The 27,723-nt window shown below is 50.5% G+C and overlaps 9 protein-coding genes across 9 annotated transcripts; 4 read left to right on the forward strand and 5 right to left on the reverse strand.

The window, feature by feature from the left end:
* Window positions 1-115: 115 nt before the first annotated feature.
* KY384_000664 (uncharacterized protein) lies at window positions 116-853 on the reverse strand (the record flags this gene model as incomplete). Its single annotated transcript, XM_044809198.1, has 1 exon — window positions 116-853. The coding sequence occupies one exon, from the start codon at window positions 851-853 to the stop codon at window positions 116-118; it is 738 nt and encodes a 245-aa protein (XP_044665185.1).
* Window positions 854-1,471: 618 nt separating this feature from the next.
* Window positions 1,472-3,997, reverse strand: KY384_000665 (uncharacterized protein; the record flags this gene model as incomplete). The annotated part of the gene is made up of 1 exon (XM_044809199.1): window positions 1,472-3,997. The coding sequence occupies one exon, from the start codon at window positions 3,995-3,997 to the stop codon at window positions 1,472-1,474; it is 2,526 nt and encodes an 841-aa protein (XP_044665186.1).
* Window positions 3,998-4,403: 406 nt separating this feature from the next.
* Window positions 4,404-4,717, forward strand: KY384_000666 (uncharacterized protein; the record flags this gene model as incomplete). The annotated part of the gene is made up of 3 exons (XM_044809200.1): window positions 4,404-4,425; window positions 4,475-4,564; window positions 4,620-4,717. The coding sequence occupies 3 exons, from the start codon at window positions 4,404-4,406 to the stop codon at window positions 4,715-4,717; spliced, it is 210 nt and encodes a 69-aa protein (XP_044665187.1).
* Window positions 4,718-4,925: 208 nt separating this feature from the next.
* On the reverse strand, window positions 4,926-6,908 carry KY384_000667 (uncharacterized protein; the record flags this gene model as incomplete). The annotated part of the gene is made up of 1 exon (XM_044809201.1): window positions 4,926-6,908. The coding sequence occupies one exon, from the start codon at window positions 6,906-6,908 to the stop codon at window positions 4,926-4,928; it is 1,983 nt and encodes a 660-aa protein (XP_044665188.1).
* Window positions 6,909-7,241: 333 nt separating this feature from the next.
* Window positions 7,242-8,506, forward strand: KY384_000668 (uncharacterized protein; the record flags this gene model as incomplete). The annotated part of the gene is made up of 3 exons (XM_044809202.1): window positions 7,242-7,302; window positions 7,917-7,992; window positions 8,104-8,506. The coding sequence occupies 3 exons, from the start codon at window positions 7,242-7,244 to the stop codon at window positions 8,504-8,506; spliced, it is 540 nt and encodes a 179-aa protein (XP_044665189.1).
* Window positions 8,507-13,276: 4,770 nt separating this feature from the next.
* Window positions 13,277-13,897, forward strand: KY384_000669 (uncharacterized protein; the record flags this gene model as incomplete). The annotated part of the gene is made up of 1 exon (XM_044809203.1): window positions 13,277-13,897. The coding sequence occupies one exon, from the start codon at window positions 13,277-13,279 to the stop codon at window positions 13,895-13,897; it is 621 nt and encodes a 206-aa protein (XP_044665190.1).
* Window positions 13,898-18,966: 5,069 nt separating this feature from the next.
* Window positions 18,967-21,599, reverse strand: KY384_000670 (uncharacterized protein; the record flags this gene model as incomplete). Its single annotated transcript, XM_044809204.1, has 2 exons — window positions 18,967-19,888; window positions 19,939-21,599. 2 exons carry the CDS (start codon window positions 21,597-21,599, stop codon window positions 18,967-18,969), a joined length of 2,583 nt encoding a protein of 860 aa, XP_044665191.1.
* A 1,156-nt stretch (window positions 21,600-22,755) lies between these two features.
* KY384_000671 (uncharacterized protein) lies at window positions 22,756-25,502 on the forward strand (the record flags this gene model as incomplete). The annotated part of the gene is made up of 4 exons (XM_044809205.1): window positions 22,756-22,875; window positions 23,678-24,274; window positions 24,376-24,631; window positions 24,688-25,502. The coding sequence occupies 4 exons, from the start codon at window positions 22,756-22,758 to the stop codon at window positions 25,500-25,502; spliced, it is 1,788 nt and encodes a 595-aa protein (XP_044665192.1).
* A 313-nt stretch (window positions 25,503-25,815) lies between these two features.
* On the reverse strand, window positions 25,816-27,716 carry KY384_000672 (uncharacterized protein; the record flags this gene model as incomplete). The annotated part of the gene is made up of 2 exons (XM_044809206.1): window positions 25,816-27,333; window positions 27,423-27,716. 2 exons carry the CDS (start codon window positions 27,714-27,716, stop codon window positions 25,816-25,818), a joined length of 1,812 nt encoding a protein of 603 aa, XP_044665193.1.
* Between the last annotated feature and the right edge of the window lie 7 nt (window positions 27,717-27,723).

The following is a 27,723-nucleotide window of genomic DNA, read 5'->3' on the forward strand; positions in this document are numbered from 1 at the left end:
CCTTAACCCCCCCCTACTTAAATAGTAGTGTTCTGTACTACTCTTCCACAACCCCTAAGTTGAAGACAAGGAAAAAGAGCGAAACTGCAAAAAGTGGAGAGGGCAGGATAGATACTCACTCAGCAATATCCCCAGCGTTCGCAACCCTCCCGGTGGTCGTCACCTTTTTCTGTGCCTCCACCAATTTCTCATACTGCCCCCCTCCAGCGGCACCCTCACCTTTCAAATGATCCCACATCTCCGTGTCCACAAACCCCGGACTGATCAGATTACACCTGACCGGTCTCAAATCGAGGGCGATACCCCTCATCATGCCATGTGCACCTGCAGCATAGCTACCCACGACAGCCCAATTCTCGATCGGCTTCTCGCTTACGCTGCCCGTGGTGATGATGATGCTGCTCCCCGGCCCGGGGTTAAGGAAGCTGGCCGCGTGCTTGGCTGTCAACAGGGGGGCGTTGAACCGCACCATCGCAGCTTTCTGCAAGGTCTCGAGTGTTGTATCTACGAGCGGAACTTGTGAGAGGTGGTCCCCGGCGGTGAAGACGACGTGGTCGAGTTTCTCTTTTCCGGAATTGGTGGTTTTGGTGAAGAGATCGTGGATGTTGGCATCGAGGTCGGGGGTGGAGAGGTTGGCTGTAAAGCCTTGGATTCGGGATTTGGCGGAGGGGTAGCTGGACGTGAGAGAGGCGACGGCACTGTCGACACGGCTTTGGCTTGAGGAGGAGATGGTGACGTGGGCGCCGTGCTCGAGCGACGCTTCTGCAACCCCAAAACCTATGCCAGAGCTGCCACCGAGGATGAGGACTCGTTTGGAGTGGAGTTTGTTGGTGTACTTGGTTGCGTCGGCCATGCTGACATCTGATGAAAGGCGAAAAACGAGCAGAGATGGGTGAGGGTGTAGGAGCTGAGACTCCAACGAAAGAAGCATTGGATATATAGCAATAGAAGTCGTTCTGTCCGGACTAGACGCATGATGACGTCAAAGGTAATTCACAGGTCTGCATTTCAAATCACATGCAGGCACCAGCGACTCGGTAGAGATGAGAGTGACGATTCAGTCTTAGCTCCCCGACTCATTGTGGGCGTAAGATGCGCGAAATCCACCACGGATCGCGGGCCTCGATGTTGATTATCAAGCATGTTTCACGCTCAGATTGCTCCAAATCAGGCAAGGCTCAATACCGGAATGATCGATCAGATCAGCAAAGGATTAAACGGCCGCTACGTGCGTTATCAAGAACGACATGAGCACGATAGCATTGGAGTCGAAGTGTGATCAAGAAAGCAAAAGAAGGTTACGAAGGCCCTAGCTTGCCTGCCAATAAGGGTATATTCCTCGTGTGCAAGATATACCGATTTACCTTGTGTTCTGGCCCTTCTCGCATGTCGTGCTGCTAAATGATACCCTCTACTCACCGGTGTCCGTAAGCTGCCATCAGCGTCCAGGCAACTGGCAACACTCAAGTTCTCAGACCTTTTGCCTCAGGATGAAGGGGTGTTTGAGAGCTTCAGCTGGGGTAAATCTCTTCTCAGGGTTCAGGTTCAAACAGCGGTCCAAAAGATCGATGAACACATTCACCTCCTTTACCTCGCCATCATCCATACCTTTCACGTTAGTTGAGATTCGGGTTCTCAAATCCCTGGTTGGCTTTGCAAAGTTAAGCGTTTTGATACTGTCTTTTCCCGTAAGTCGATCTTTCTCTATACTTCTAAAGTTAAGCATGTCGTCGAAATGGAAGCCCGCAAATTGGGCCTTTCGTAGCATTTTCTGACTGAATTTGCCGCGACATTCCATCATTACACGAAGCATTTGATTATTGCTCCGTCCAGCAAACAATATCTTACCCGTATATAGCTCGAAGAGTGTACATCCAACCGACCACATGTCGATGGCGAAATCGTAGGGCAGTCCTAGGATGATTTCTGGTGCTCTGTAGAAGCGGCTTACGAGGTATTGCGTAATTTCGTTATCAGAAACGTCTGAAGCAGACCCTAGATCACAAATCTTGAGCCCATTACGGCTTTCGTTGACGAGGACATTGTCGGGCTTGAGATCCGCATGTATAATGTTACACTTTCGCATGAGGCTCAAACCTAAGAACATTTGCTGAGCATATGCTCTGACGGCTTTGAGGTTGATGCCAACATCCCTGCCAAACTTTTTCAAGACTTCCCGCAGGTTGATGCTGAGATTCTCGAAAACCATACATAGATGTTCCTTGTGCTCAAACGATCTCTCAAGGCGGATCAAGTGTTTCTTATCCTCTGGATCTGCAACCTTAAGCGTCTGCAAGATTTCAATCTCCTTCAAGCCAGCTTTTTTCATCGTCTCGTTGTTACGCACAACTTTGACCGCAACAAGCTGTTGTGTCTTCTGATCCGTCGCACGAACTACGCCCGAAAACATTCCTTTACCTAGGTTCGATTGGACATGATAGCGACCATCCAACAGCTCGCCGAGGATTATTTTGTAGTAACCATCCGAGTCATCCGAGTCGTCAAGCATGCTCATGTCTCGAGCTTGAGTCTGAGCTACGGGCACAGCTTTGCTTGATGTCTTGTCGGTTGTTCTGGGTACCACTGGGCCGTCCACGAACATGTCAACATCCTCTGCAAACATATCGAAACCATCAGACACGCCCTTTTGGGTCGGCTGTTCTGCAGTAGTCTCACGAATAATTACGTCTTGATCCACTTCTTTGGTCTCGTCATAAACAGAAGCAGATACTGCATCCTGCTGTTGATATTGGTCATGTCGAATTTTGTCTTCTTGCATGTCTACTGTTGGGTCGTAATCAGCTGCAGAAGGTTCCTCTTCTGGCCTGGTAGAGTCCCGCATTATACTGCTGTTTGCCAAATCGGCGTCTTTAGCGACGATGAATTCGTCTGGCGATTCTTGCTCATCAACGGGCTTGGAAGAAAAAGGTAAGGGCGACTTGGGAGACGCTACAGTCAGAGGGTCAACACCACCCAACTTTTGAGGTTGTAGGGGCATACCTTGTGGCTTTTGAGTCTCTAGCCTCGGTGTGTTTGGTTCAGAATCTTTCTCTAATGCTGGAGCTTGCACAAGCATAGGAGTGGCTTGACCTCTATGTCTGGCTTTTATGGCTTCTCGCCTCTTGCGGCGTTCTTCGATCAATGCTGCCTCATCGTGTTGGGTCTCAGGGACACAGACAATTGCCTCCACTATCGTGTTAAAGGGGTTCACCGCACCACCACTATAAGAAAATAAATCAGCATAAGATCCCCTTGCCAGTGGTGGGACATACTCAGCTGATTTGGAACGGTTCCCATTTGTATTAATGATACTACGATCAGGCGTCTGAGCATTGTTTGTTTTAGCATGATGATATTGTTGGGCAGTAGCAATTGGCCCGAAGACCTGATCGCTCACTGACTGTTCATTGGTAACGCGGACTCTGCCTTCCCGATGATCCCTCTCATCCTGACCTCGCCGCGAGTGGTTGCCGGATCGCACATCTTTATCATGGAGGTAACCGTGTTCTTTTTTGGGTCCTTTATGGAGAGTCGAAGATCGTTCTGAGTAGCCATTCTGGAGTCCGCGATTATCCCGCGAACGACTAAGAGTGTTTCGATAGTCGGCTTGATCATACTTTTTGTAGCCTGAATCCTGATAGGTGGTCTCACGATGCGAGGATTGTCGCAAATCACTGCCTCTCTGTTTTGAGTCCTCATATCGTACTTTAAAGCGTCTGGGATCTTTGTGTTGGCGATCGTAATGGTCAGCCTCGTGGCGTCTTTTGGCTCCTCGCGATTCTCGGAAAGGCGAACGAGATCTGTCTCGAGAGAGGCCACGTGATCTATGTTGACCAAGGGCTCTGTATGGAGAGGGCGACCGAGAGATCGTGACCCGAGTTCTGGATGGACGGTCAACGCCTGTTTCTCTACTTCCATTGGTTGACGTGTTTGCCTTCTCTGAGCCTGATTCTAAAATCTCACCCTCGGAAGGGGAGGCCGATGAGTCGCGAGACATCTAGACTTTGTATTTGTACCGACTCTTGGCTGTCTAGAGATATACAACGATTGTCCGTTAGCCACAAACTTCAGATAGATGGTAGGGCTTTAGCAGAAGCCCAACCGTGATGTTCTGTGATCTCACAGCGACAAGCCAAGGCTCATTATCGGTTCGTTTGTGCGTTTGAAGCAGCCATTAGAGATAGCGGACGATGCTGTAGACAATTTGCGATAACTGCACATTAGACCAGTGGTGATGGCGTGAGGTAGGTGAAAGTTTGGTAGGCAAATCCGCGCCGCCCGGCAGGAAAGCAAACGCGCGGCTAAGTTGAGGCCGAGACTTTATCAGCCCCCCCTCGCCCGCTCTGGCAGTGCCTCATAGGTTTTCTCGTACATCTCCAAAACTCACATCACGCAGATCAAATATGGGCGGTAACAGTAGAGAAGGTTAGTGCTCACCCTTCTCGGACACGACGCTTACTGACGGTTTCCTTAGGCGGCAAAGCGAAACCGCTCAAAGCCCCTAAGAAAGACAAGAAAGACTTAGATGACGATGAAGTTGCGTACAGGGAAAAACAAAAAGCTGGTAAATCAGACCCACATGATCTTCTGCATAGTCACACCTAATGAGCGTTTGATAGATGCAAAGGCAAACAAGGAAATGGCCGAGAAGGCGAAAGGCAAGGGACCTATGAATGCGGGCCAACAAGGCATCAAAAAGTCCGGGAAAGGGAAATGACAACTATCAAAGATGGAAATTCTTGCGCTCGCATAACGCATTCATGATCGAAAATATGACCGTATGCAATAAGGCGACTCATCTTTGCTAGTCATCACATATCGTACAGCTACCAATGCTATTAGAACAAATGAAAGAAGCGCTAAGAATACAGCTCAAGTGCAAGCCGATTGCAATTTGATCGTGATCCTTTAACTTCTTGCTTCGATCATGTCGTCACCCTCCTCACCCATATACTTGTTGGTTCATACGGGGCAAAATCTTCGTGTCTCTTCCAAGCCCGATGCAGTTTCAGACCCGTTTCATGCTCATCTTTGACCACTTCTGACAGCTCCTTCTCCAACCCAGCCACCGTTTTCTTGATCTCGAGTCTAGATGCTCGATCATATGCGATGGAGCTTGGTTGTACGACGTTGGTCAGCTCGTTAATGACCGTCTCTAGATTGCGACGCCGTCTGCGCAGAACATCCTGCTTAGCTTGCAGTGTTTGGATTGGATCTACAATTTCAGCGTCAGGTGGTGGCTTCGGGAGCGATTTGGAGTCTTCTCTGGTCACGCCATTAGGAGTCCCTGCCATAGAAGGGGTGGGCTTTCGCCGTATGACCCCTGATGAAGCTACTGGTCTCTTTCGGTTGAGGATAGATTCTGGTGTATTAGTATTCGAAGAGACTGTCGACTTCATCTCTGGCGTTTGTGGAGGGCTATTATCATATGCTGTGGTCGCCACAGTGGTTGCACTGAAGCGACTTTGTGATTGATCAGGAAGAGCTACATGCTGTAAATTGGCGCGGAACCTTGCTTCAATCTGACCCGCGTCGCTGAGGCTAGAGTCTCGGACGGGATACTCGTCACCGGATCCGTTTGAGAAGGACTGATCTGTGGTCAACTGACTCAAAGGACTTGGTTGACCGTTTCGGGGTAGACTTGGTAAGGCCTGATTCTTTCGGTCCCTCAACTCCTCACTGCTCGGGTTTCGAGCCAGAGGGGATCTTGTGTCGTCATTCATTAGATTGTTCAAGCGTGTTATGCGCGTTCTTTGATCTGGTGCTACTGGAGTGGTTGCTCCAGAAGAGCCTTGGCTTATCAGTGGTTCCACGGCAGATTGCACATTTGCCTCCAATCTGTCGTAAGTGATGGGCATAGTTGGTGTCGGCGCCTTGGGAGATGTAGGCGATCTTGAGGCAATCCTTAGCGGGGCTGGCATTGGCGGAGGCGAAACCCTCTCAACTCGTTCTTTAGCCCGCCGCTCGCTTTCTTCTTGCCCATGAAGGATCCTCTCACGCTCACGCTTTGCTTTTTCGATCCGTTCGCGGGCCATTCTTTGTTGCTGTTCACGTTGGCGTTCCCTTTGTTCTTGCATTGCGCGCTCTTTCTCCTGCTTCGCAGCCTCAATGGCTTCCTCCTCCTGGTCCTTACGTTCCTGCTCTTCGGTTTGTCTCGCTAGCCGTTGCTCATCGAGCTGCTGTTGCGCTAGCCGCTCCTGTTCCTCTCTTTCCTTTTCCTGCTCTTCGAGCCACTTTTTGTGACTGCCTTCAGGGAACTTGCGACTTTGCCCAGGTGAAAACGGTTTGTCAAATAATGGTTTGACAATGCTGTGGCGACCACCAGCACCTTTCCACTCGGGTCTCATGATGATTGGAGCATCTGCGACTTCTCTGCTCCCAACCCTTTTTCGGGCAGGTATATTGCCGCTGCTAATGTGTGTTGAGGTTCCCAGGGCAGTCTTCAGCCTCAGCGGACTTGGAGTCTCACGTAGTTTGATAGATCCAGGAGTAGCGGAAGCAGGTTTTCCCTTGTCTTCCGCAGTTGGCTCGCCAGAGTATTCATCCCAGTGTACCTGAGAGGACTGCGGGTCCTCCGATCTTTTGCCCGCATTTGGAAGCTTCCAAAACTTCTTTGTATTGCTTCTTGGGACGGGCAAATTGCTGCTGTACCTCTTGGAGCCGCTCAAGGTCAATTCAGGGTGGTGCATTGCTGTTGGACTTGGGGTCGCCGAGATTGGAGAGACATCAGGGGAGGTCCTTTCTACTCTTTCTCTTTCGCCCATGGTGCGCGGAGTGTCTGGTGGGGAAATCGTTTCGGGATAGATGGAGGATGACTCGGGGGGCGAGTAGGACCCTACGCCTGAGAAATGCTCGAATTCAGGGGACGGTTGCGAGTAGACAGATGGTATGGTGGCTACTTCCGACATTGGTCGTTGTTGAGAAATTTCAGAAGACTGGGGCGAGTCGCTAATAGGAAGGGTCAGCCGCAAAGAGCAATGCAACATGCAGGTACAAAGGGGGAGCAGTAATAGAAGGACGAACAAAGGGAGGTCTGGCAAGGCTTTGGAAACATCCCCAGTGCTCTGTCTTCCTCCTAATGGAGGTCGAGAATGCTGGGTGGGAGTGGTAGGTAGAATATGGGTAGCGTTCTGAAGAATCAGAGGGTCGACATCGCTCCCAATTAAGGTTGGACTGCCAATGGACGATCGCTTGTGTTTCGGGCGCTGTTTCCACATTTCACGTTTTCCAGAGACGAAGAAATGGAGGGAAGAAAAAAGATGCAGATCACGGCTCAGCTAGACGATTTGGTAGCTGGTCATGGTGCGCAGCGGATCTTGACTTGTCTTGCTCCAAGCCTGCGTGAGCTGGTGGTGACAAAAGTGATGCAAGTGGTGATGGAAGTGATGAGGATGAGGAAGAGGAAGAGGAAGAGGGAGAAGAGCTGTCAGTCATGGCCATACGCTTTCGTGGTCGTGTTTGCCCAACCTGCATGGCCTGATTTGTTATTTATTACGGGCTTATGGCATATCGACTGGCTTCCATTTGCTGACTGTGCGATGAAACACGCTGTTCCGACCCAGCGCAGACCCTAAAACAGCCGCCTGCCGACCCTCTTAAGGACCGCCCTCGTCCCCACTCCCCACCATTGGCCTCTGACCACTCCCATTCTCTCGCCTGTCAACCATTGAGACTAAGGCCAAAAATACTACTGGTCCATCAATGGTGACCTCTCATCGTGTAATCCTCTCGTTACCGCAATAAAGTGGTGGACCCGCTGCCTGTGGCACGTCATCGGCGTAGTTGATCCGTCGCTGATACTAGACGAGTGCCGCCGCCGTGCCATCGGAGCCTCATCACCGCTTCAATTTTCAATATTACCCGACTTCATTCTGGCTGAATTATAAGTTGCAATCAGGGAGCATCATGTCCGACAGTGAGTTCCCTCTTTGCGCAGCTTCCAGAGGCTGAAGGAGACTTCTCAGCCATCCATCCACCGAAGGCGACACAGGCGTAAGCGTTTCTACATCAGTGCAACACTTGTTATCTGCTCATTCGGCTCATTTAGTGCTTCCATCGTATCTCCCATCAACCTCATACTCCTCTCGCTTCTTCTGATCCTAGTGTACTATCGCTTGCGACCTTCACCCCCGCCTGTCCACCCAAAAGATCCACTACCGACCGTTTTCAAGACCTATACCCCCCGGAGCTTAAGGAATTCAACGGGGAAAACGGCAAGCCTATTTATTTCGCCGTTAAAGGCACCGTTTTTGATGTCTCGCCGGGGCGAAGCTTCTATGGACCTGGTGGCTGGTATGAAAATTTCGCGGGCCGAGACGCAAGTAGAGGGTTGGCATGTGGAAGCTTCGACGAGGATATGTTGACCAAAGACTTGCAAGGACCTTTAGATAATCTCAAAGGCCTGAGGGACGATGAGATGGCAGCCTTGGCAGATTGGGAAGCCAAGTTCCAGGAGAAGTACATGGTCATTGGCAACCTCGTTTCAGTTGGAGCAAAGAAAAGTTGAGTACGCAAATATGCTACCCAACTGGCGGGATATACTGTGAGAATCTAACCGAGAACTTGCTGTTCGCTCGGCGAAGTGATTCTCCAATCTTCGAATCAGGTTTTAATGAACAGCAGCATCAGGAGTGGCTGAACAGAGCTTACAGCTTCGTATATCCGCTTATAGAAAATTGCTGTTGCAGAGGATCAGCATCCTCAATTGATGTTTCGGGTACCGGTGTCATTCATCTACACTCATTAGAAATGGTAAAAGGATTAAATGAGAATCATGGTCAGGTGAAAGATGTGCTATTATCCATACCCATCCACATCAATCCTTACATTTTCTGTCATTGTGACAATGAGCAAGTGAATGGGCTTGTCATTGCTTTCCGACGATATCATGATAGGATTCCACCGTGTTTTACCCAAATTCGGACGCTAGCAAAGCCAACTTTCAATTTTACCATATGATGGGCGAATACAATTAACCGCTAGCTGAATGAGCGCACCTGCTCTCCGATAGTGGAAGATAAATTGACGTTTGTAGTCTGACTGGGCTTTCATTCTCTCAACGATCGCCGACATCAATAAAATCCCCATGATAATGAGACCTGCTTCTCTTCGGACCCTCAAAGTGCGCTAAGCGAGAATAAACTGCAAGCACATACAGAGGCACGTTGTCAGAAGACACAAATCAATACTTGGTAGGAAGACATGCCATTCTCCCGTATTGAATCTGCTCGATACTTGCATCTAATATATGGAATGACGTCTCTGTGTTGAAGTTCGTTGAAAGTTGTGTAACATTTAATGTGCGATTCCGATTGTGGTGACGGGATCAAAGAGGTGTCTCCTTCAAATCATGAGGGCGGAAAGTTTCGATGATTGCTCTCCTTGTCGACCTTGGTAGTCAGATTCGATTTCCACAATACGACCATTGGTATCGAGCGTTTGATCCCGTTGTATGCCGCCTTCGTCTTTCCGCAACAGCTGTAACCCATAAAGCTCGGAGGACGCCCGACGCCACGCCATACCCGATTTGTCATCTTGCTCGCTGCATTACCGGAGTCCTTCGCTCCATATATCCCTCCCCCTTATCCACAACCAGCAGCATGTCATTGCCCGTCCCTCCTCTTCCGCCCCTCCATCTTCCGAGCAGCCATCTCCATCCTCACTTTATCCTTCTCTTCGCGCGACATTTTTCTATCTCTAGACATTTTCCGCCTTTTCTGGTCAGCTTGCACAATTGGATGCGCATCTGTAGCTTCTTCGTCTGGAGCATTAGACGCCCACGGGTTGAAGCACATAATGGGTCTGGAGTGACTGGACTTCGCGAGCTTCCGCTAAGGATGGAGGAAAGGACGATCAAGATGCAACCACTAAAATCAGGCGGTCCGATTCGTAATGGCGAGGGTGAGAAATGGGGCAAGAGGTTATAAGAGAGCTGGCTTGGGGTTGATTCCGAAGGGGTAGAGCAAGCTTTCTTCTCGATAAGGAAACGCAAAGCATGGACCACATGGCACAGCGGGGTAGAGTGGTAAGCTAAATTGCACGTAATCTCCTGATCCGTTTGTGCGATGGCTGCTCATGACAATCAAGGGCAGGGCTAGAAGTCAGTTACCATCTGCCAGACATGCCGGCTTCAGTGCCACAATCATTGGTGAATACACCATAGATCTCGACTGCCTATTACTAGAACACCGAACAAGCACAGTAAACGTGAACAGAGTATAGCATATACTGTGACACATTAGCACAAGACATTTCATTCGAAACTTTGGTCATAGGCACGTGGTGGTGTATAGTTGTACAGAGAACAATAGAAGCCAAATTGAAGCTGCAAGCGCATAATACGGAAGGATGTCCTGATGACATAATAATAAGGAGCTTTGGGAATGTTGATTCGATGCGATGCTCTTTGCAATGTCTTGGCACATCCAGCGTGAAGTCGACATTTTTCGTTGGAGGCTCTTATCGCATCCTTACCGCTGTAGCTGTATTATTGAGGAATTCGCGTTCCCAGACCCACATTGCCCGAAAGGAGCGGTGAGACAGCAGCGAAGTGTGATACACAAGTCTACTCTTAGAGCCTGCAAGACTTAGGAGCCGAAGAGAAAGGAGAAGCGAGACTCCACCAAGGCCGGTGACACGGGTCGCATGAGAGCCCTGGCTCCTGAGCCTTTTCTACACATGTCATACTCTCTTATCCTTCCTAGGATACTTACACTTGCAGGGCGCAAGGGCCATGGGCGTCTGCTCTGTCATCGGCGTTTCAATCCTAAACATGGGCAAATTCTGGATATTGCACTGGCTCGTGCACATACGAATGAGACGATGCACATCAATAGACTAACCTGAGACCGCGTGGGATGATGTCTTAATTTTCAACGCTCTGCGTGCTTGTTGTGGCCATGCGCACCTAGCATTTTGTCCGCGGCACTATGATTTGCATCCAGGACCGTCAGAAATGGTAATAACGTAGCGGGTCCTCGGCCCCTACATGGCCATAAACAGCGCAGACCAATCACCGGTAGTATGATTCTAACACCAAATCCGGTTATACAAGGTCTATGCGTTTTACACAAATCTTAGCCCTCCAACGAAATCTCCGAAACTGTCCTGTGATCGACCAATTAAACCATGTGCTTTAGTCTAAGTACCTTAGTTAGCGCCTTCTAGAAGTCAGAGGAACTTTCCACCACCACATGGTTGCCAACAAATGTTATCGAGACTGTGGAACGATTGCCGTACAAACCCCCGTTTGTCAGAGCTGTTGCCTGGAACGAGAGATCGCGATTCTAGGGGCAACGTCACGGGATCAATGAAGCAAGGGAACCCTTCACTGCATACACGTGATCACTAGTTGTGTCATGCTACGATGGATGGAATAGGGCCACGTGACCGTTATAGAGCCATTAAGAGCGGAGTCCTGCGGGAGAGCCTAGGAGTAATCACCAACAACGGGGCACGATGATCTTCATTTACAGTCATCCCAAAATCGATGCCCGAACGGCCAACCGTCTTTATTTCGGTCGGCAAAAGCACGGGCCGCCAGATGAACGACAGAAAGAGGGAGACGGATTTAGGCCCGTGAGGCTACGAAGAATGAGGCAAAGTGCCTTTGTTGGCGCCATGCCCGGACCCTTCGCTGAGTGGATGATGCTCGTAAGCGAGAACCAAATTTTGCACACCTTGGCAGTTCTCCTGCAGCACCCTCCAGAATTTTTCCGCGTTAGACCGGGGAGGACTGGTGCGGTAAATTTGGGAGAAGGCGCCTTCACTTTGGCTCGCCGACGCTATGTGCCGTATACGTGCAACAAAATACTTGCTAAAATGACTGCTTGCATGCTTTGCGGCTTGAGAAAGGTTTCAAGAGGAGGCTGCCGTCGACCGAGCCACCAACGGGGGTCGTGAGATTGGAACGTACCGCCAAAATACACGCACCATTCAGATGGCACTCTCGAGCCACCGGATATATGGAAACTGGCATTAAGCCACATTATTATTCACATGAAAATTTCCTCGCATTGAGCGCTGAGGAGGTGGAAGATCGCGCTGCAACGGTCTCTATATTCACGCCTACCGACACGATTCACATTGCAGAATGTGACTCCAATCCACAGATCCAGTGGCCCTGGTGATCAAAGGCAGAGGGCGTGACCCTACCGAAACAGAGGTGTAGTCATCATGAGATCAGGCGTACGCCTTGCATGCGCAGATTTCGTGAACAGGATATTCCCATGCTAGAAAGCCGAAAGACCCAACGAAGGCCCGAATATTTTTTTAGGCCAAGGGCGAGGTTGCTGCGCCGCCACTACTGGCTCCTTCGTTCCCAACCTCTTGCCGCCTCCTGCAGGCAGACAGTCATCACTGTCTGGGGTCTAAGCCAATCAACGCCTGGATATGGGGTACGACCGGCGTTAACGCTGGCACGAGAGGCTTGCGTGCTCATCGAGTAGCCGTGAGTGGCTACGAAGGACGCTAGGATGAAAGTGAGGCAAAATGCAGACGGGTGGGCCACCAGTGCCCACCACTACGCGTCAGCGTTCCCCTCCACCTGCGACTTGGCCGGTTCCAGATCCTCGTCATGAAGGAATAGGTGAAGCACTACCACGCACTTAGCCGCACGCAACAGATCTCGTCCATGCACGTTGTGAATCCTACTCCCGTTCCGGCCAAGGGCGGAGTCCTAGCTGGTAAGCCCTCGTTCAAAGTTGTTCTCGCTTGCCACCCCCCATGTCGTAGCTCCAGGTTGCTAGCGCTTGATTGCACTCCGCTTAGTCTTTCTGCTGCAAAATAGTACGGGAAGCTAAGGATGCTAAAGGATGCTAAGCAAGTTAGACGTCAGCCTTGTTGAGTAGGGATGCTGGTGATTCACGGCCGGCAGTGCAGCTGAGTGGGTAATCGAGCTGGGCCACCCAAATATGTAATTGGTACAAGTCGCCCCATCTCTGTTCGCGGGTCCTGTATACCGACTTCACACTTTCCTTCACCTGGTATTTATCTCCATCACGAGGCGCCAGTGGCCTCATTATTCTTCAATCTCATATTACGCCTTCCCAACCTCCTCTCTTCCAACCCAGCCCTTTCTCACCCTCACTGCGCCTGTACACTTTCGACACGCTCCTTTGGTTCAAGGCTTCCCCCCAGGATTTCCTGGCCATATTTCTCTCCGATTCAGGCAATACCGACAACATTGTAATTTCCCTCTGGACCAGCAGGACTGCCATTTAAAGGAGATCACTGAATTGTGCTTGCTTTAGCTTGAGCTTTTCAACATTTCCTTGTCATGCTACCAACTCCGCCGCCATCGCCAATATTAAAACAATCATGTTCTCCAGATGACCGTCTGGGTCTTGTTCTGGCCGGATGGCTCGAATTGACCGGTGTGCTGGGAGTTGGTGCTTACGGGGTGGTCTACACAGCAATCGATATACATACCCATGTCCCTTACGCTGTCAAGGCCTTAAACAAGGTTGGTTTGGATTCAAGATCCCGCAGATTCCAGCAGAGGGAGATTCAACTCCACCATGAGGCGAGTCACCACCCAAATGTGGTGTCTCTGGTAAAGATTATGGAATCCGAAGACTGCACCTTTGTGGTCCTTGAGTTCTGCCCAGAAGGCGACCTTTTCTCCAATATCACTGAAGAGGGTCGCTATCTTGGAAATGATACCATGGCAAAGGGAGCCTTCCTCCAGATTCTGGATGCAGTACAATTCTGCCATTCTATCGGCATTTACCACAGGGATTTGAAGCCTGAGAACATTCTGGTCTCCAATGGCGGCTGGACGGTGAAGCTTGCCGATTTTGGTCTCGCAACACAAGAAAGTGTCACGGATGACTTCGGATGCGGAAGTACATTTTATATGTCGCCAGGTATGTCTGAATTCCAGACAATCCTGACGTAGATCTGACCCTTTCTCTGCAGAATGCCAATCATCGCCGCAACAATCTTTCTGTTATGCTTCGGCGCCAAACGACGTGTGGAGCTTGGGCATCATTCTAGTGAACCTCACCTGTGGCCGAAACCCATGGAAGCGGGCATGTCTAGAAGATTCCACCTACAAAGCATACTCTCGGAATCCAAGGTTTCTCAGTACGATCTTGCCCATCTCTCGAGACCTGGATGCCATATTGGCCCGTATCTTTGAGCGCGACGCACACAACAGGATAGGAATCGCTGAGCTGCGCCAATTGATCGAGGATTGCCCTAGCTTTACGACCCAGCCGTCCGTCACTGGATTGCTGACACCGCCACCGGAGAAACAACAAGTATCCCGGGTTCCTTACGTTACTCCTTTGGTGACAGGCCCATTGCCCCCCCCACCTGAGGTGCAGTCAGCACCCCAGGTGACCTATGGATCCACTCCACCTTCTCCGCTGTCTTATCCGGTCTCATCCAACAATTCGGTCTCGTCCTATTCTTCTCTTTCTGACTCCGCTTCAGACCGATCTTCCAACTCGAGCTGGTCCTCCGTATCTTCTCATTCTAGTTACCAGTATGTTTCGAAACCCCAAGGTCTCAACTTCATCACACAATCCCCACCTCAGCAAACTCCATACATTCCACAGGCTCAACCGGTTCCTCAAGGATTTTTATTCAATACCTGTCTTCCTTTTTCATGGCCGGTTTCCTTTCAAGGCCAGCCACACCAGGGCTTGCTCCCAGGACCGATGGTTTACTAACACTGGGATGCACCCAGCGATCATAATTCCGTGGACGGGCAACATCCCCCATTGATTTCCGGAATCTTGCCCAGGACGGCCATTTTTCGCGACTTAATTTTGGATTACATGCGCGACGTGAAATACGACTGTACGACAACACAACGTCTGCCAGTACTTGCGGCTACATTTATTTGAATATAGAACACTGGGCGGAGGCTTCATGCCACTATTAAGCGAAGGAGTACGGGCACGAACGGGTGGCTTTTGTTTATCATGATTTAATTACACAGGGCCAGGTGTGGACTGCGAAGCCGACTTCTCCAGGATCACGGAACGCTCCACAATCAGGCGCTTGACTTCTTTCAACATACATATTTGAATGTCGACATATTATGGCGGACTGTAAATAGAAATCCTCCGACCAGGTCTGATTCGCCCTGGGTCAGCTACATAGAAGAATCTGAAGTGCCAGCAATGGCGAAACTTTGAACGCATTAAGTTATTTCCCTGACGCCCCTTTACTTGTATCTTGGCAGCCAAGCCTCCAATAATGTCTCTGGCTTCGGCAAGAGAAGTCATCACGAATGTATCTCGGTACTTCGCTGCCCCTGACTGTGATTGGCAGCCCCGTCCTTTCCTGGAAAGGAAAGCACACTTTCCCTTACCAGGCCTCTTTTCACCGCTTTTCTCCCCCTTCTGCATGACGTGCAAAACACACGATCCCGATTGAGAGCAGTAGGGGATTCAGCTGGGGCAGACTAATCAACAAACTGCCTAGCATCGCTGCTAGAAGTGCTGACAGTACGCTATCTTGCATAATCGGTCCTCCACTGCGGACAAGAGTCCGCGGCGCCATGGTCCAGCACACATCTACTGTCCAAGAATCATGTGAAACCCAGGACCAGAGAGCACCTGCCATTATTGGTGCAGCTCTGACAGCCCAGAGCGGATGCGTGCATACTTTTCTCTCTCCTGCCAGGCTAGATTGTCTTACGTGCATGCACCATATCACGCAAGGTAGACTTAGCGGCACACCAGTGCTTGCACAGACCACACACTTCTAGCGCATGATCCTCTCGAGGGAGGAGAATTGAATCCATCGCGTCACACCGAAGCACCCTCTTTCCTTCGATTGGTGGAGTCTGGACTCTCTGGGAAAGCGAAAGAGGCTGGACATATGATCGCCAATGCAGTGCATAACCACATACCCGAAAGACGCCGTTGGGTTCTATACCGATGACTTGCAACCTTTTGCTTGGACTAGACGGTAGCTAACAAGCCTGGGCTGAGTCTACCCTGCAAGCAAGCAAGCAAGCGGATGATTGTTTTTCATTGATCAGCATTGCAGGTAGAGGACTTTCTCTCGATCTAACGGCTTTCGACGAATCAACTTTCACATCTCTCACAAACCTCGATATTCAAGATAATCATTGCTCGAGAGCGGGGAATAAACTCTGTGAAAAGCTCGTAAAGCAACAATTCAAACTTTCCAGGCCTTCAGAAGGCCCTCGATGGTCGCAACAAGGGTAAGGAAGAAGATGCATGCCGGATGTAGGGTATGCGTACTTTCGACAGACACGTACTAGGCAGCTTATCCAGCAAGACTCATGCAGCTTTTGCCACACATCCGGAACGCGAGGAGTTTCGTGCTCAAACAGCTCGCAGTTCGGAAAGCCAGAGAGCCAGAGAGCCAGAAAAGCAGCAAGCCAGCAGCAAGCCAGCAGCAAGCCACCATGCAAGGGTATCTATCTATCCGCGCGCGAGAAAGCAGTCGAAGTTGAACAACCGGAGAGTTGAGAAACACCCCACCATGCACTTCGCCACGAATCTCACGGCGGACGCTGTTTCAACACCCCTTGACATCCTCTTTCGCGCCCCGCTCCCCCGTCCACGCGTACTATATCTGGAAAGTCGCAGGATCATCCATCTCGCCGGCATCAAGGACGCATTCACAGTGCTGACGGAGGACTTCCCTTTACCTTGCCGCTGACATTCGCGGCGAACTAACAGCTCGAATAGCATCATAGCACTCCACAGCGGACACTAACCCCACAGTAAGCCAGTAACTAAACCTCTGGTCTACCCATAGTGATGCATATCCCATCAGACGAAAACCCCGCCGTCGTCAACTGTAGATCTCCGTAAGCGCTAAAGAAGCACTTGTGCACTTGACGTCGTCGATGATGGTGACCTGTCACAATAATAGTGATGTCAAAGTCCCCTAGAGTAGTCGGCCCATTAACTTCCGCATGCCAGAATCACCCCATTCCACCCCGCACTATTACAGCGTAAGCAATGGAAGTCGTACACGAAGCAGTCCCAGCCACCACAATGGAACCTCAAGAACTCCACAGGTAGCGTAGCGCAGCATAGCGCAGCATAACCCCATGCACGCACACCCCACTGTTCCCAAGGGTCCTACATGATCAAGCAAGCCTCCAGATCTCGTGATCGCATGCTTACTTGCTTGCATCACCTCCACTTCCCCACCAGCCACTTGCTGACCGTGGGTGGGTTCTAGCGGATAGCGGCGGATGCCCGCGGCAGGGGAGCCCCAGGCCCGTGACTTCTTGTGGATACGCTGAGTACGCGTTCACCATAGCGGTACGTACCTCAGCCATAGATGGCCAGGGCAGTCTGCGAATACGGGATGGCTGGTGATGGTGATGGTGGTGGTGGTGGCGTCCACGGAATTGTCGTCCTCGGGAAGCGAAGATGAGCCGGTACGTACACCAGGCACCAGCAGGTGGGGATCCAGACCTAAAGATGTCTTGATGCTGGTAGGTACGTAGGTAGGTACCCTCTCACTGCCCGTATGCCTTTGCAACATCGCCTCAGCCATTCCGTGTCCCCTCCATCGTCAGAGCTTGAGGTTTGATTATGTCATTTAGTGGTACGGCGGTAGTGGAGTGAGAGAACAAAGAGAGCCCGCCCACCAGCGCCGAGGTCCCCAACGGGCCGGGAAGAGGCTGGTTACCTTAGGTTGCGTTGCTTGGGTTGGCGGCTGCGGCGAGGCGACCTTACCCTCCTGGCTACTCGAGCTATTTTCGATATATGTACGTACTCTAGATGCGATGGCAGGGCAGAGGGTACGCTCAGTTGCATCAGCATGATAGAAATGTGTCAGTTGCCTAGAGCTATTAACTACTCTTACTGAATGAGACCTCGCGAAAAACACGACGGTGGCTTGTGGGAATGAGACACTGCTGCATTTAGATACCACTCACTCAGCCACCAGAGTCGTGATGTTCCATCGTGGCTCGCTTTGCAGCTACGTCTGTCTTTGATGTGCTCCACGCTTGCCAGATCGCACACTTCTACACAGGGACGGACAGGCACATGATCGGCTGCCGCTAACCTCAGCTGATTTTCGCTAAGACCCTACCAACATGTTGGTCTGATCTGATCTAGTCATGCTGACGAGGACCCTCGGATGTTTTCTGTCATTCCTCTACCTCGAAGTGGGCTCTTGTGTGACCTCTCCGTGACCGATGCCATCACTGCTTACCGGTCTTGTAACGCCCACCAGCGCCCTGAAGGCTGCAGGATTGTAGTTTGTTCTTCACGATCTGTGTTGATTGCTTTGAAGGCTTGGGCTTCTGCGGAACAAAGGCAACAAGAGGCTGTGGGGGAGGGACTGCAGAAGATACGGAGGGCGTGAACGATCATTGAATTTCCTTCGGTCTCCGGCTGCCTGTGGTGGCGGAAGTCCCCTTCCAAACTTGTAACAGAGGTAAAAGCAGCTGCGGTGTAAAAGTCGTGATTTGGCTTTAGCACGGAGACGAGATTGTCAAAGCAGGTGCAAAGGTTTTCATACACTTTTGAGAAAGGTGGACTATGTACAAGGATGAATGTATACACCGACATGAACCGTTGCTTATGACCCAAGCACGGTAGGAAACACAATTCCGACTTGAACGTCGGGAGCAGATACAGCACGCAATAAGCAGTGGCTCTAGCACCATGTAGTGAATGCACTTGTCTTGAGCGCCTGAATGTATTCAGAAAGTCACGAACATGTGAGGGTGAAAAATTTACTCACGATGCTGCATGTGCGATTTTGCTTAGCTCGTTGCCATTAAAGCGAATCCTGCGGATAGAATGCTTGTCGCGTCTGGCTTTCCCCCCCAACTCCATTCACTGCTATAGGTTTCGGTGTATTCATGTGCTGTAGCATCGCTGGGATGTTGTGACTTATGGTCGACGCAGCTTATCACCTTCTAAGATCGATGCCATCCCCTGGATAGCGTCGCATTAATCACCTTTTCACGCGGTGGTATCATATTTACAAGATTCAATAAGCAATAAATCAGTGGTTCAGCTTCTTGGAGGCAACTGACAAAATCTCCGCAACCTTCTGAATCTGTTGCTGGGCTACGTCCCAATTGCCGTCATCGACGGCATCTCGAATACTGGGAAAGCATGATGGCTTATGTGCGTTCCACTTCTCTGGGGCGAAGACAACGTGCTTGAATTGCTCACGACCAGGAAGGCCTCCATCCATGTCGAGGAGATGTGTTTCAAAATTCGCCATCCTCGTATTGTGACTCATACGCTTAATGGCCATCTCGTTGGATTCAAAGCCGTTGTCTGAGCCATAAATCAGATTCGACCAAGCTTGAGACCATTCGTGAAATTCTTTGGCGTTCATAGCCATGTCCTTGGCTGCACTGTGCAGCGAAGAGAAGTCGAGGTAGTGCTTCGGATTTGCGTACTTCTCTAGCTCATCCACAAAGTAGCTTATAGACTCTGCGTAGGTCTCAAAGTCGAAAGGAAGAATTTCCGAATCAGAGAGATCAAGAATCAACAGCGCCGCTATTTCAGCCAATCGCCTATGATATTGAAGTCCAGAATCGCCAAATTGGTCCAGATATGAATCAGTATCATAGCAGCTATTATAAGGATATGAAGAGCCATCAAAGCCCATTTCAAGGGAGGAGCAGCCGCCAATCATCTGGAAAGGAGCATAATCGCCCCCAGCGTCCAAGCCGGTAATTTGAGATTGCTTCTCTGCAAACAGCGCTCGAAGAGTCTTATTTTCGGCTGGATCAACGACCCGCTCGAGAGCATGAAGCAAGGCCGTTTGGAGGAGGGGAGATGAGGCAGCTCCAAAATTAGGACCTACAGCTACTTTGCCCAGATTGATGTAGGCCACGCTGTTCTGGCGCACTTCATCAAGTCTTGCTTCAACATGCTCAGTTGAGCCAACGAGGTTGTATGCTCCAGCATCCCTATCGTAACAGTCAGTCAAGGACATTGTAAACATTCGCCAATCACAAACCACGACGCAAATTCAATGGTCCTTAGAGGCCTCCATCCGCTAGCTCTCAGCTCGCCAAATATCCTGATGACGTCCAACATGACAGCCGTACCACCATTGGGTTGTCCAGCTCCAAAGCACCAAGCGTCTCTGTGATTTCCAATTGTGATAACTTTGTCAGGCTGTTCAATACCCGTGATCCTTCCTAGTACGTTAAAGATAGGCCTTCGTTCTATTTCATCTAGATCATTTTTGAGGAGAATCACGGGCGAGGAGGAGTCTCCAGACCACCACTCAACGTCGTCAACACCGTCTATCTTCCACCCGTCGTGGACCATGCTGCCGTGCCCTTTCAACCTCTTAAGCAGCAACTTTGCGTCTCGCCAGGACAATGGCAGAGAGGGTATCTTGCTCAATGCGGGGCTGTCACCCACCGAATCTCTCCGAACTTCAGTAGCAAGAGATGGGTATCCGGGAGATAGTGGATCCCCAAGAAGCTGACCGGTATGGGCGACAGTACCACTGCGTATGTAGTCATCGGGCATCCACGAACCCTGGGGATAGACGTCGCCTTTTAGATACCCATTCTCACTAGGATCGCTGTAGGTAATGCAACCGACAGCTCCGGCAAGGCCTGCAGCCTGTAGCTGGGAATCTAACGCTTGATCGTTACCGTATCTGAACAACAGAATCGTTCCTGTGACGTTTATCCCACTACTTGCTAAGTCCTTGAAATCCTGCTGTGATCCGTGATTGGCGTAAATCAATGGAGCCTGCACTGTCCCTGATTTAGAGTACCCGTGGAAGGGAGGAGCATTTGCCTTGCTCGGAGGATCATAGATCGATGCCTCTTCAATCTTTGCTTCCCATATCACATTCTCTCCTTCAACATGGGCAATGCGGCGAGCACCAGTCTCTTCTTTGGGATAGCTAAGATAGACATCAAAGGCTTCTGTACCAACTTCTTCCAGACTTTCTGCAAACATACTTTCCACATACTGAGTCTGAGCCTGTCCTCCTTCCGTGCCCGCAACGTGCGAGAACCCACTCAAGTATTGTAGATGCTCGCGGATCTTCGCTGTGCTGACATGATCTTGCGCATAGTTCTGCAATATCTCAGGCCGCAACTGTGCTCCGCGTGCATTGCGTCCAGATCTGAACACGCTAGATAAAACAAGAAGATATGCCGAGAACAATACGAGGAGTAAAGCGAAGAAACGACCGAGAATCACCCAATTCGGCTTGACATGAGGCAGTTGCCTTCGTATGTGATCCCAAGATGGCATCCACCGTGGAATGTGAGGGAGATGTAGAGAAGATAGTGTATTCGACAATAAGGTCATGTGTTTTGAGAATCGGTGTCCAGCCATCGAGCTGCCGCCTTCCCCTCCAGGCTCTAATATTTCCATCTGTTCAATTTCTCTTCGAAGCTCTTCCGTGGATCCCGATCTGCAGTTGGCACCTGACGAGAGGAGGACACCATCAAGATCCAAGCTCGACCGTGTAGATTCCACTGCCGGTGGTCTGTAACGATCCGGCCTCCTGCCCAGCAGCCCTTGCCTTTCGGCATCTTGGCTACTGTGTTCCGGACCTAATGATTGAGAGGACGATGGGCGGGATATGGCTTCATCGTAGGTTGGTATGGGGAGAGAGGCACCTTTGTAGAGCTCTTCGTTCACCATGAAGAGCAAAAAAGAGCCTTCGGCTCAGGCGTCGAGTACTACCTGGTCAGACGGAAAGGATTGGCCGCTCGCATGTTGGTACTCCTCCAGACGAGTCCGAGATCTCGAAGATCAGGTCTTCAGCTGCTGAATGTAGTCACAGTCATGAGGCCTGGATGTGAGCAACACATGTCTTCATTAAGTGATAGAACTAAATAATGTATGGGCATTCTAAATTGCGGTACGGCCCCCTCGGCCATGCAAAAGAAGCAGGGGCTGGTCTTGGCAGCACAAGACCGCAAAAACGCACTTCTTGTGCAAGCTTCGCTTACTGTATCGAATCAAAAACGATTGACACCATGTTCTCTTGAAGCTGCGATGTCTGGTCACTCACTGATGTTGACTCGGACAAATACTAGAGAGATGGATGCTCGATGCTATGTGCGGTAATAGCAATACGTTACTTACCATCTAACAAAAACAATACAACAGAGAGAATAATTTGCATGCAGCCACTTGTATCCTCCTGGGGGTCCTCTTCATAATTCTAAATAATTTTTGTTTAGTCGAAACCGTCTACACATACGACCTCCCAAGTTCGACGACTTCATTGCATGCAAGGCGACTCTTGTTCTATATGAATTATACTGCCGTCGGAGAGCTAGAGATCCAAAAGGCGGCAAGAATACCCACCAATGTATTATTGAACATATTACCAAAGGATCGTTTATATCAGCTTTTGATGTTCGAACAACTCGGCGTAACAAGCGCCGGCGCGATAATTCTTAACTCTCACTCTCCGACTCCCTTCCGAAAACACGACTCTTTTCGAAGATTTGCGACATTGGCGGTTCGAGACGACATCATCAGTCTTCAACTTACCGGAATGGCCATTGATGACGCGCTTGACTCGGGAGATATGATCTCATGCTCTAACAAAACAAGTTTCCAAATTCTGTATATGACGATGAAGATAGAAACATGGATCTCCTATTGCAGACGCTACTGAAGGATGGCCGCAAAAAGCGTTGAGAAGGAAATGTTGTGCTGAAGACGGGCACAACGGTCATGAAAGGAAAAAGTTCGGGTTAAGACAAGAGAGCGTGAGTATCGTGGACTCAAATCTTGATCAAGACGAGAGATGTGAAGCTTGCCACTGGCGAGCTCAGTCTACACAATGAGTAAGATTGGTTTCTGGTTGCAGAACGCTGCTCCTTACTCTCCCAAAGAACGTGATTTTGAAGCGATCAATGCGTGCTATGGGGTCACAAGCATAAGGCAGTCCGACCTTCTACTAGTCAGTCACTTACCGAATCAGTCGAACTTGTTGAAAATGTTGATCTCGATCACATCGGTCTAGACCCAACTGACACCCAGTACCATTGTGACTTCTCCGCCTTCAACGGAGGAACGGTCAGAAAGGCAGACGGAGAGAAAGGTAAATGATTGCACTACAAGGCTTAGTGAGCTACAAGCCCCAAGCGATCCCGTTTCTTGTCCAAATGCGGACATCTTTCAGCCAGCCACAGACTGGTGAGCCGCTGTCAAGCAAGAGCGCAACGGCGATGAAGATGGAAAGGAAAATCATTCGCTTGTGGCGGTCTTCAGTCAAATCATGCGGGGGTTGCATACCTCAAGACTAATGGAAGTGATGCCAGGATTAGTGTCCCGTTACGATCGCTTCCAGCCAGCCACAGAAGGGCCCGTCAACAGGAATGCTTGCCGGGAATATAGATGCTGTTTTGGACATCTGTTGATCAAGGGATCCCTCTTCCGTCACAAAGCTCTCGAATCAAAAATTTGACAAGCAGCTTCCAGCTTCCAGCGAGTTTTCCTGACTTGCACTGAATTTCGAGCCCCTCTGGTTCCCTGGCTATTGAAAGCTAAAAGATTTGCAACATGTCACATCTACTCTTCCTCGTCGTCCTCCCCATCTGGGTGACCGCCCAATCACCATCGGTCACATCTCCAACCATTAGCCTACCCTGGAAAACATACACAGCAACCTACATCTCCCCGACCACTTCCGGCGATACAGACGTAGGCATTGCATCCCCCCCCAAGGTGGGCAGGAAAGCTTGTATGCTGACTGAGTCCAGATATACAAATTCCCCAACGTCCGTTTCGGGGATGCGCCCACTGGGACGATGCGGTTCGGCGAACCCAGCACGCCGACGGCGGGGGTAACGCCGTCCGACCCGACGGGTGTGATACAGTGCCACACCGTCGCATTGAGCACGAAGAAGAAGAAGGGGGACAAGGACGGGTCGCCGGCGCCGAAGGTCCCATATATCGGGAAACCGAACGCGGGCGAAGGTGAGGATCCGAACCAGACCGAAGACTGTCTCTTCCTGGACATCTACCTGCCTGCCTCGCTCTTCGCGAACGGGACCACCCCGTCCGCGTCGGTGCCGGTGGTTGTGTGGTTCTATGGAGGCGCGTTCGTGGAAGGGTCGAAGGATGGGCCGGATCCGAATAACCCGTTATACACGGGCGTGGGCGCTGTGAATGCCGCGAAGGCGCTGGGAGAGGATGTGGTGTTTGTGGCGGGGAATTACCGCCTCGGGGCCTTTGGATGGTTGGCGGGTCAGTATATGGAGACGGCGGGGGCGCCGAATGCCGGGCTGCATGATCAGCGGTTCCTGTTGGAGTGGGTGCAGACGTATATTGGACAGGTGGGTGGGGATAACTCGAGTGTGAGTGCTTGGGGGAGTCGGCCGGGGCGAGTTCGATTCTGCATCACCTGGTCCAAGATGAGGGCAGCACGGATCCGCTTTTCCAACGGGCCGTCATACAGAGCCCGGCATATGAGATCATGTGGGATCGTACTGGGACGTTGAATCAGACTTACGAGAATTTCGTGGGCTCGGCTGTGCCTGGTTGTACTAGCCGTGATATCAACTGCGTGAGGGAGCTCGGTCTTGACGATCAGGCTTTGATCAACGCGAATGCAGACCTGGTCAATACGTATTATAATACTGGTGTCTTTCCAGTAGGACCGGCAGTAGATGGGATCCTGATCAACCGATTACCCGTGAATGAATTTGCAACGAGTGAGTGGCACTAAAACCCCTTTTACATGTTCCGATTGCTGACGAGGCTCTCCAAGATTCATATTGGCAGGGCTTAAAATCCCTGATCGTCTCTCATGTGGAAGACGAGTCTGGCATCTTCGTCCCATCAATCACTGATGACAGCGGCTTCACCTCCTTCGTAAGCAACTTCATGCCGCAATCATCCCTCTCCAGCGTGCGTTCGGCAATTATGAGCGCCTACCCATCATCCTCGTATCCCGACGCACCCAAAGCTCGTGCCAGCGCCGTGATTCGGGACTCATCCTTTACGTGCAACGTGCAGCAGCTCTTCGACGCATACGGCGGTACCGCAGACACGTACGTGCTGAAGTACGACGTCACGCCGAAGAGTGGGCTTTTCACGATCCCCGCGGACCATGGGACGGACCTACTGCCCACTTTCTGGAACGGGGAGGTCGATTTTGCGAAGTTTCTCGCCAGTGTGGCGAACAAAATCTCCCCGATACCGATTCCGCCATTCTTCTTGAACGGGTTTTCGAAATTCTACGCCGCATTTTCGCCCAAGTTCCAAGCGTATCTCGTCTCATTTGCGATCTCCGGGAATCCGAATAGCCTGGCCAGTGAAAACCCGTTCTGGCCCACAGCTACAGCGGACGGTTCCAGCATTGGAAACGTATTGCAAGCGCAAGCGACACCGACAGATACACAATTCACGGTCATCGTTGATGAAATTAATACTTCGGGGCTCTGTAGTTTCTGGAAGACCCTGGCCGCGGAGATCGATACTACTACTACCACTACTACTGTCGCTGCAGTGCAGACGCCGCCCCCTTTTGTCCCATCCCAGGATGTCCTTGGTGGAGAGGCAGATCGTGATGAATTGAAATGACCAGTTTCTTTTCATTGATATCGGAAAACGCTGGTCCACCAGGAAACGATTTCCGAATTGACTATCACGACTCATGATTCAATTGATTTGTGGTTGCCGGAACTGTACGTAGCTGTCAACAAGGCTTGGCCTTCTAATATATGACATGACTCTGCAGACAACGATTGGTGATATACATGCACCTGTTTGTATGGGATGCACCAGGCGTATGCTTGCTTGTTCTCCGAGAAAACAATATAAAATATTGACAAATATAAAGTATGGGATATAATACTACGTCAGTCAAGATTATTCGAGGAGCGTAGGCGCCCTCCTAAAGCTCCCAATTGTCCACACCGACATGATCTTGGGAAACCTGCGCGCTTAGAACATCAGGATAGCAACGAAAACGGTCCCCGCGATTAGAGCCAATGCCTTTGTGCACCAACATCACACCATTGGGATCAAATCGTTGCTTGATAGCCTTCAAGTTCTCATAATTGAGCCGTCCCCAAAACTCAGTCCCTGAACCAGATTCAAATGTGTCAGCTTCGTTCAAATATGCACCACCGTTGCTCTCTGTGAGGTCACGAAGTTTATTGATTGAACGATGCACAGCGCCGAAAGCGGCTTGAGTATAAGTGACATTTGCATTGGCGGGATCCCATGCTGCGGATGTAATTATATGCCACGTTGATGTGCGCCAGGCGGGCGTCACTGAACTGTTCTCATCAACAATGGTTGCATTCGGAGCGACTAGAAGGAGCATCAGCATCATCTGGTAACCTTCTCTGTCTGAAGCAGCATCAATTAGCGCATCAACCAGTTCTTCCTGGTTTTCAGGCCCGTCGAAATTCTTGGAAGGGATCAAGCGAGATGCCATGGAGACGCCGAAATTACCAGAATCGTCTTGATGGCCTTTTATAAAGAGTTCGTAGACATCATAGAAAGATCTGCGCGTCTCAATAATTCTTTGAGCTTTGAGGGAGTCAGCGAATTTGATGAGAGCAGCTAGTGACACTCGAGCTTCTGTGGCGTTTAATCGTGGGTTTATCAGAATGACAGGAATCGGCTCTGAGGGCTTAGCAGGAAGTCTAGGGTATATGTATCCCCCCCAGCCCTCCTTGTGCCATTGATTTGCATTGGCGACTAGCAGTTTCAGAAGCTGAGTCATATTCGCGGTTGGAATGCCAAACTTTGCAACCTGAACGTCAGTGTTCTTATACGCCAGCATTGAGATTTCCATATTGACACCAAACGTGCCTCCTCCACCTCCGCGAAGGGCGAAGAACAAATGAGAATTTTGGCATTTATTTGCGGTCACATACGTCCCGTCTGGCAGGACGACTTTGATCTGCTTCACGTTGTCCACTCCCAACCCGTACACGGGCGAAAGTGGGCTGTGCCCACCGCCCGCGATCCACCCTCCGCCTGGCCTGACCGTCTCGGACGAGCCTCCAGCAACAGTGAGGCCGCTCCTGTTAGCAAATTCGTACAAGTCATTAAAACTTGTGCCGGAGCCGAAAGTAATCACATCCCCAATGGGGTCTCTACATCCATTGGGCACAAAGCTTTGCTCGACCGCCATAGGAGGGGTATAATTATGCATCCAAAGCGCCAACGGCACCGGCCCAGAACTTCGGCCCATGTAATCATGTCCACTTGCTTTAACGACGATGGGAACTTTGAACTTATTTGCAAAGATTAATCCGGCTTGAGCGTCCGAAACTTTACGGACATCGACGAAGAAAGACGGGATGGCGCCTTGAGTGCAATTGGCATCGGGAATGATTTTTGAAAGCGGAGAGGTTGGGCAGCCGGCTCCTGTGCGTTGGCAGACTCCCCAATTACCCTGTATTCAGAGATCCCAACTTCAGTATTGATGTCACCAGGCCATACTCCATGCTATTCCCATTGGTATTGAAGTTGGAAAATACATACCTGAGTGTATCCGCCCATCTGCGTCGTCAAGAACGCTGCGTTATGCTTGTTCTTTTCCACAACCTCGCACGCGGCTGGAACCACGGTGCGGTTTTTGCCATTGAAATTATTGTAGCATGGCAATCCCACAGGCTGCCCAGGATAGAGACGGCCTTCGACGGATTGATTGAGGGTTGCCCATTCTTCTGACGAAATGGGCAGAGCGTAAGAGGAGAAGATATCGGACAGAGACGCTCTTGTATGTGTTACGGTAACGAGAAGAGCAAATACTTGATATATGATCGGGCAATACATGTTGCAC

This window comes from Bacidia gigantensis, assembly GCF_019456465.1.
Source record: "Bacidia gigantensis strain McMullin 20006 chromosome Unknown contig_74, whole genome shotgun sequence".
In the NCBI taxonomy this organism is placed as follows: domain Eukaryota; kingdom Fungi; phylum Ascomycota; class Lecanoromycetes; order Lecanorales; family Ramalinaceae; genus Bacidia; species Bacidia gigantensis.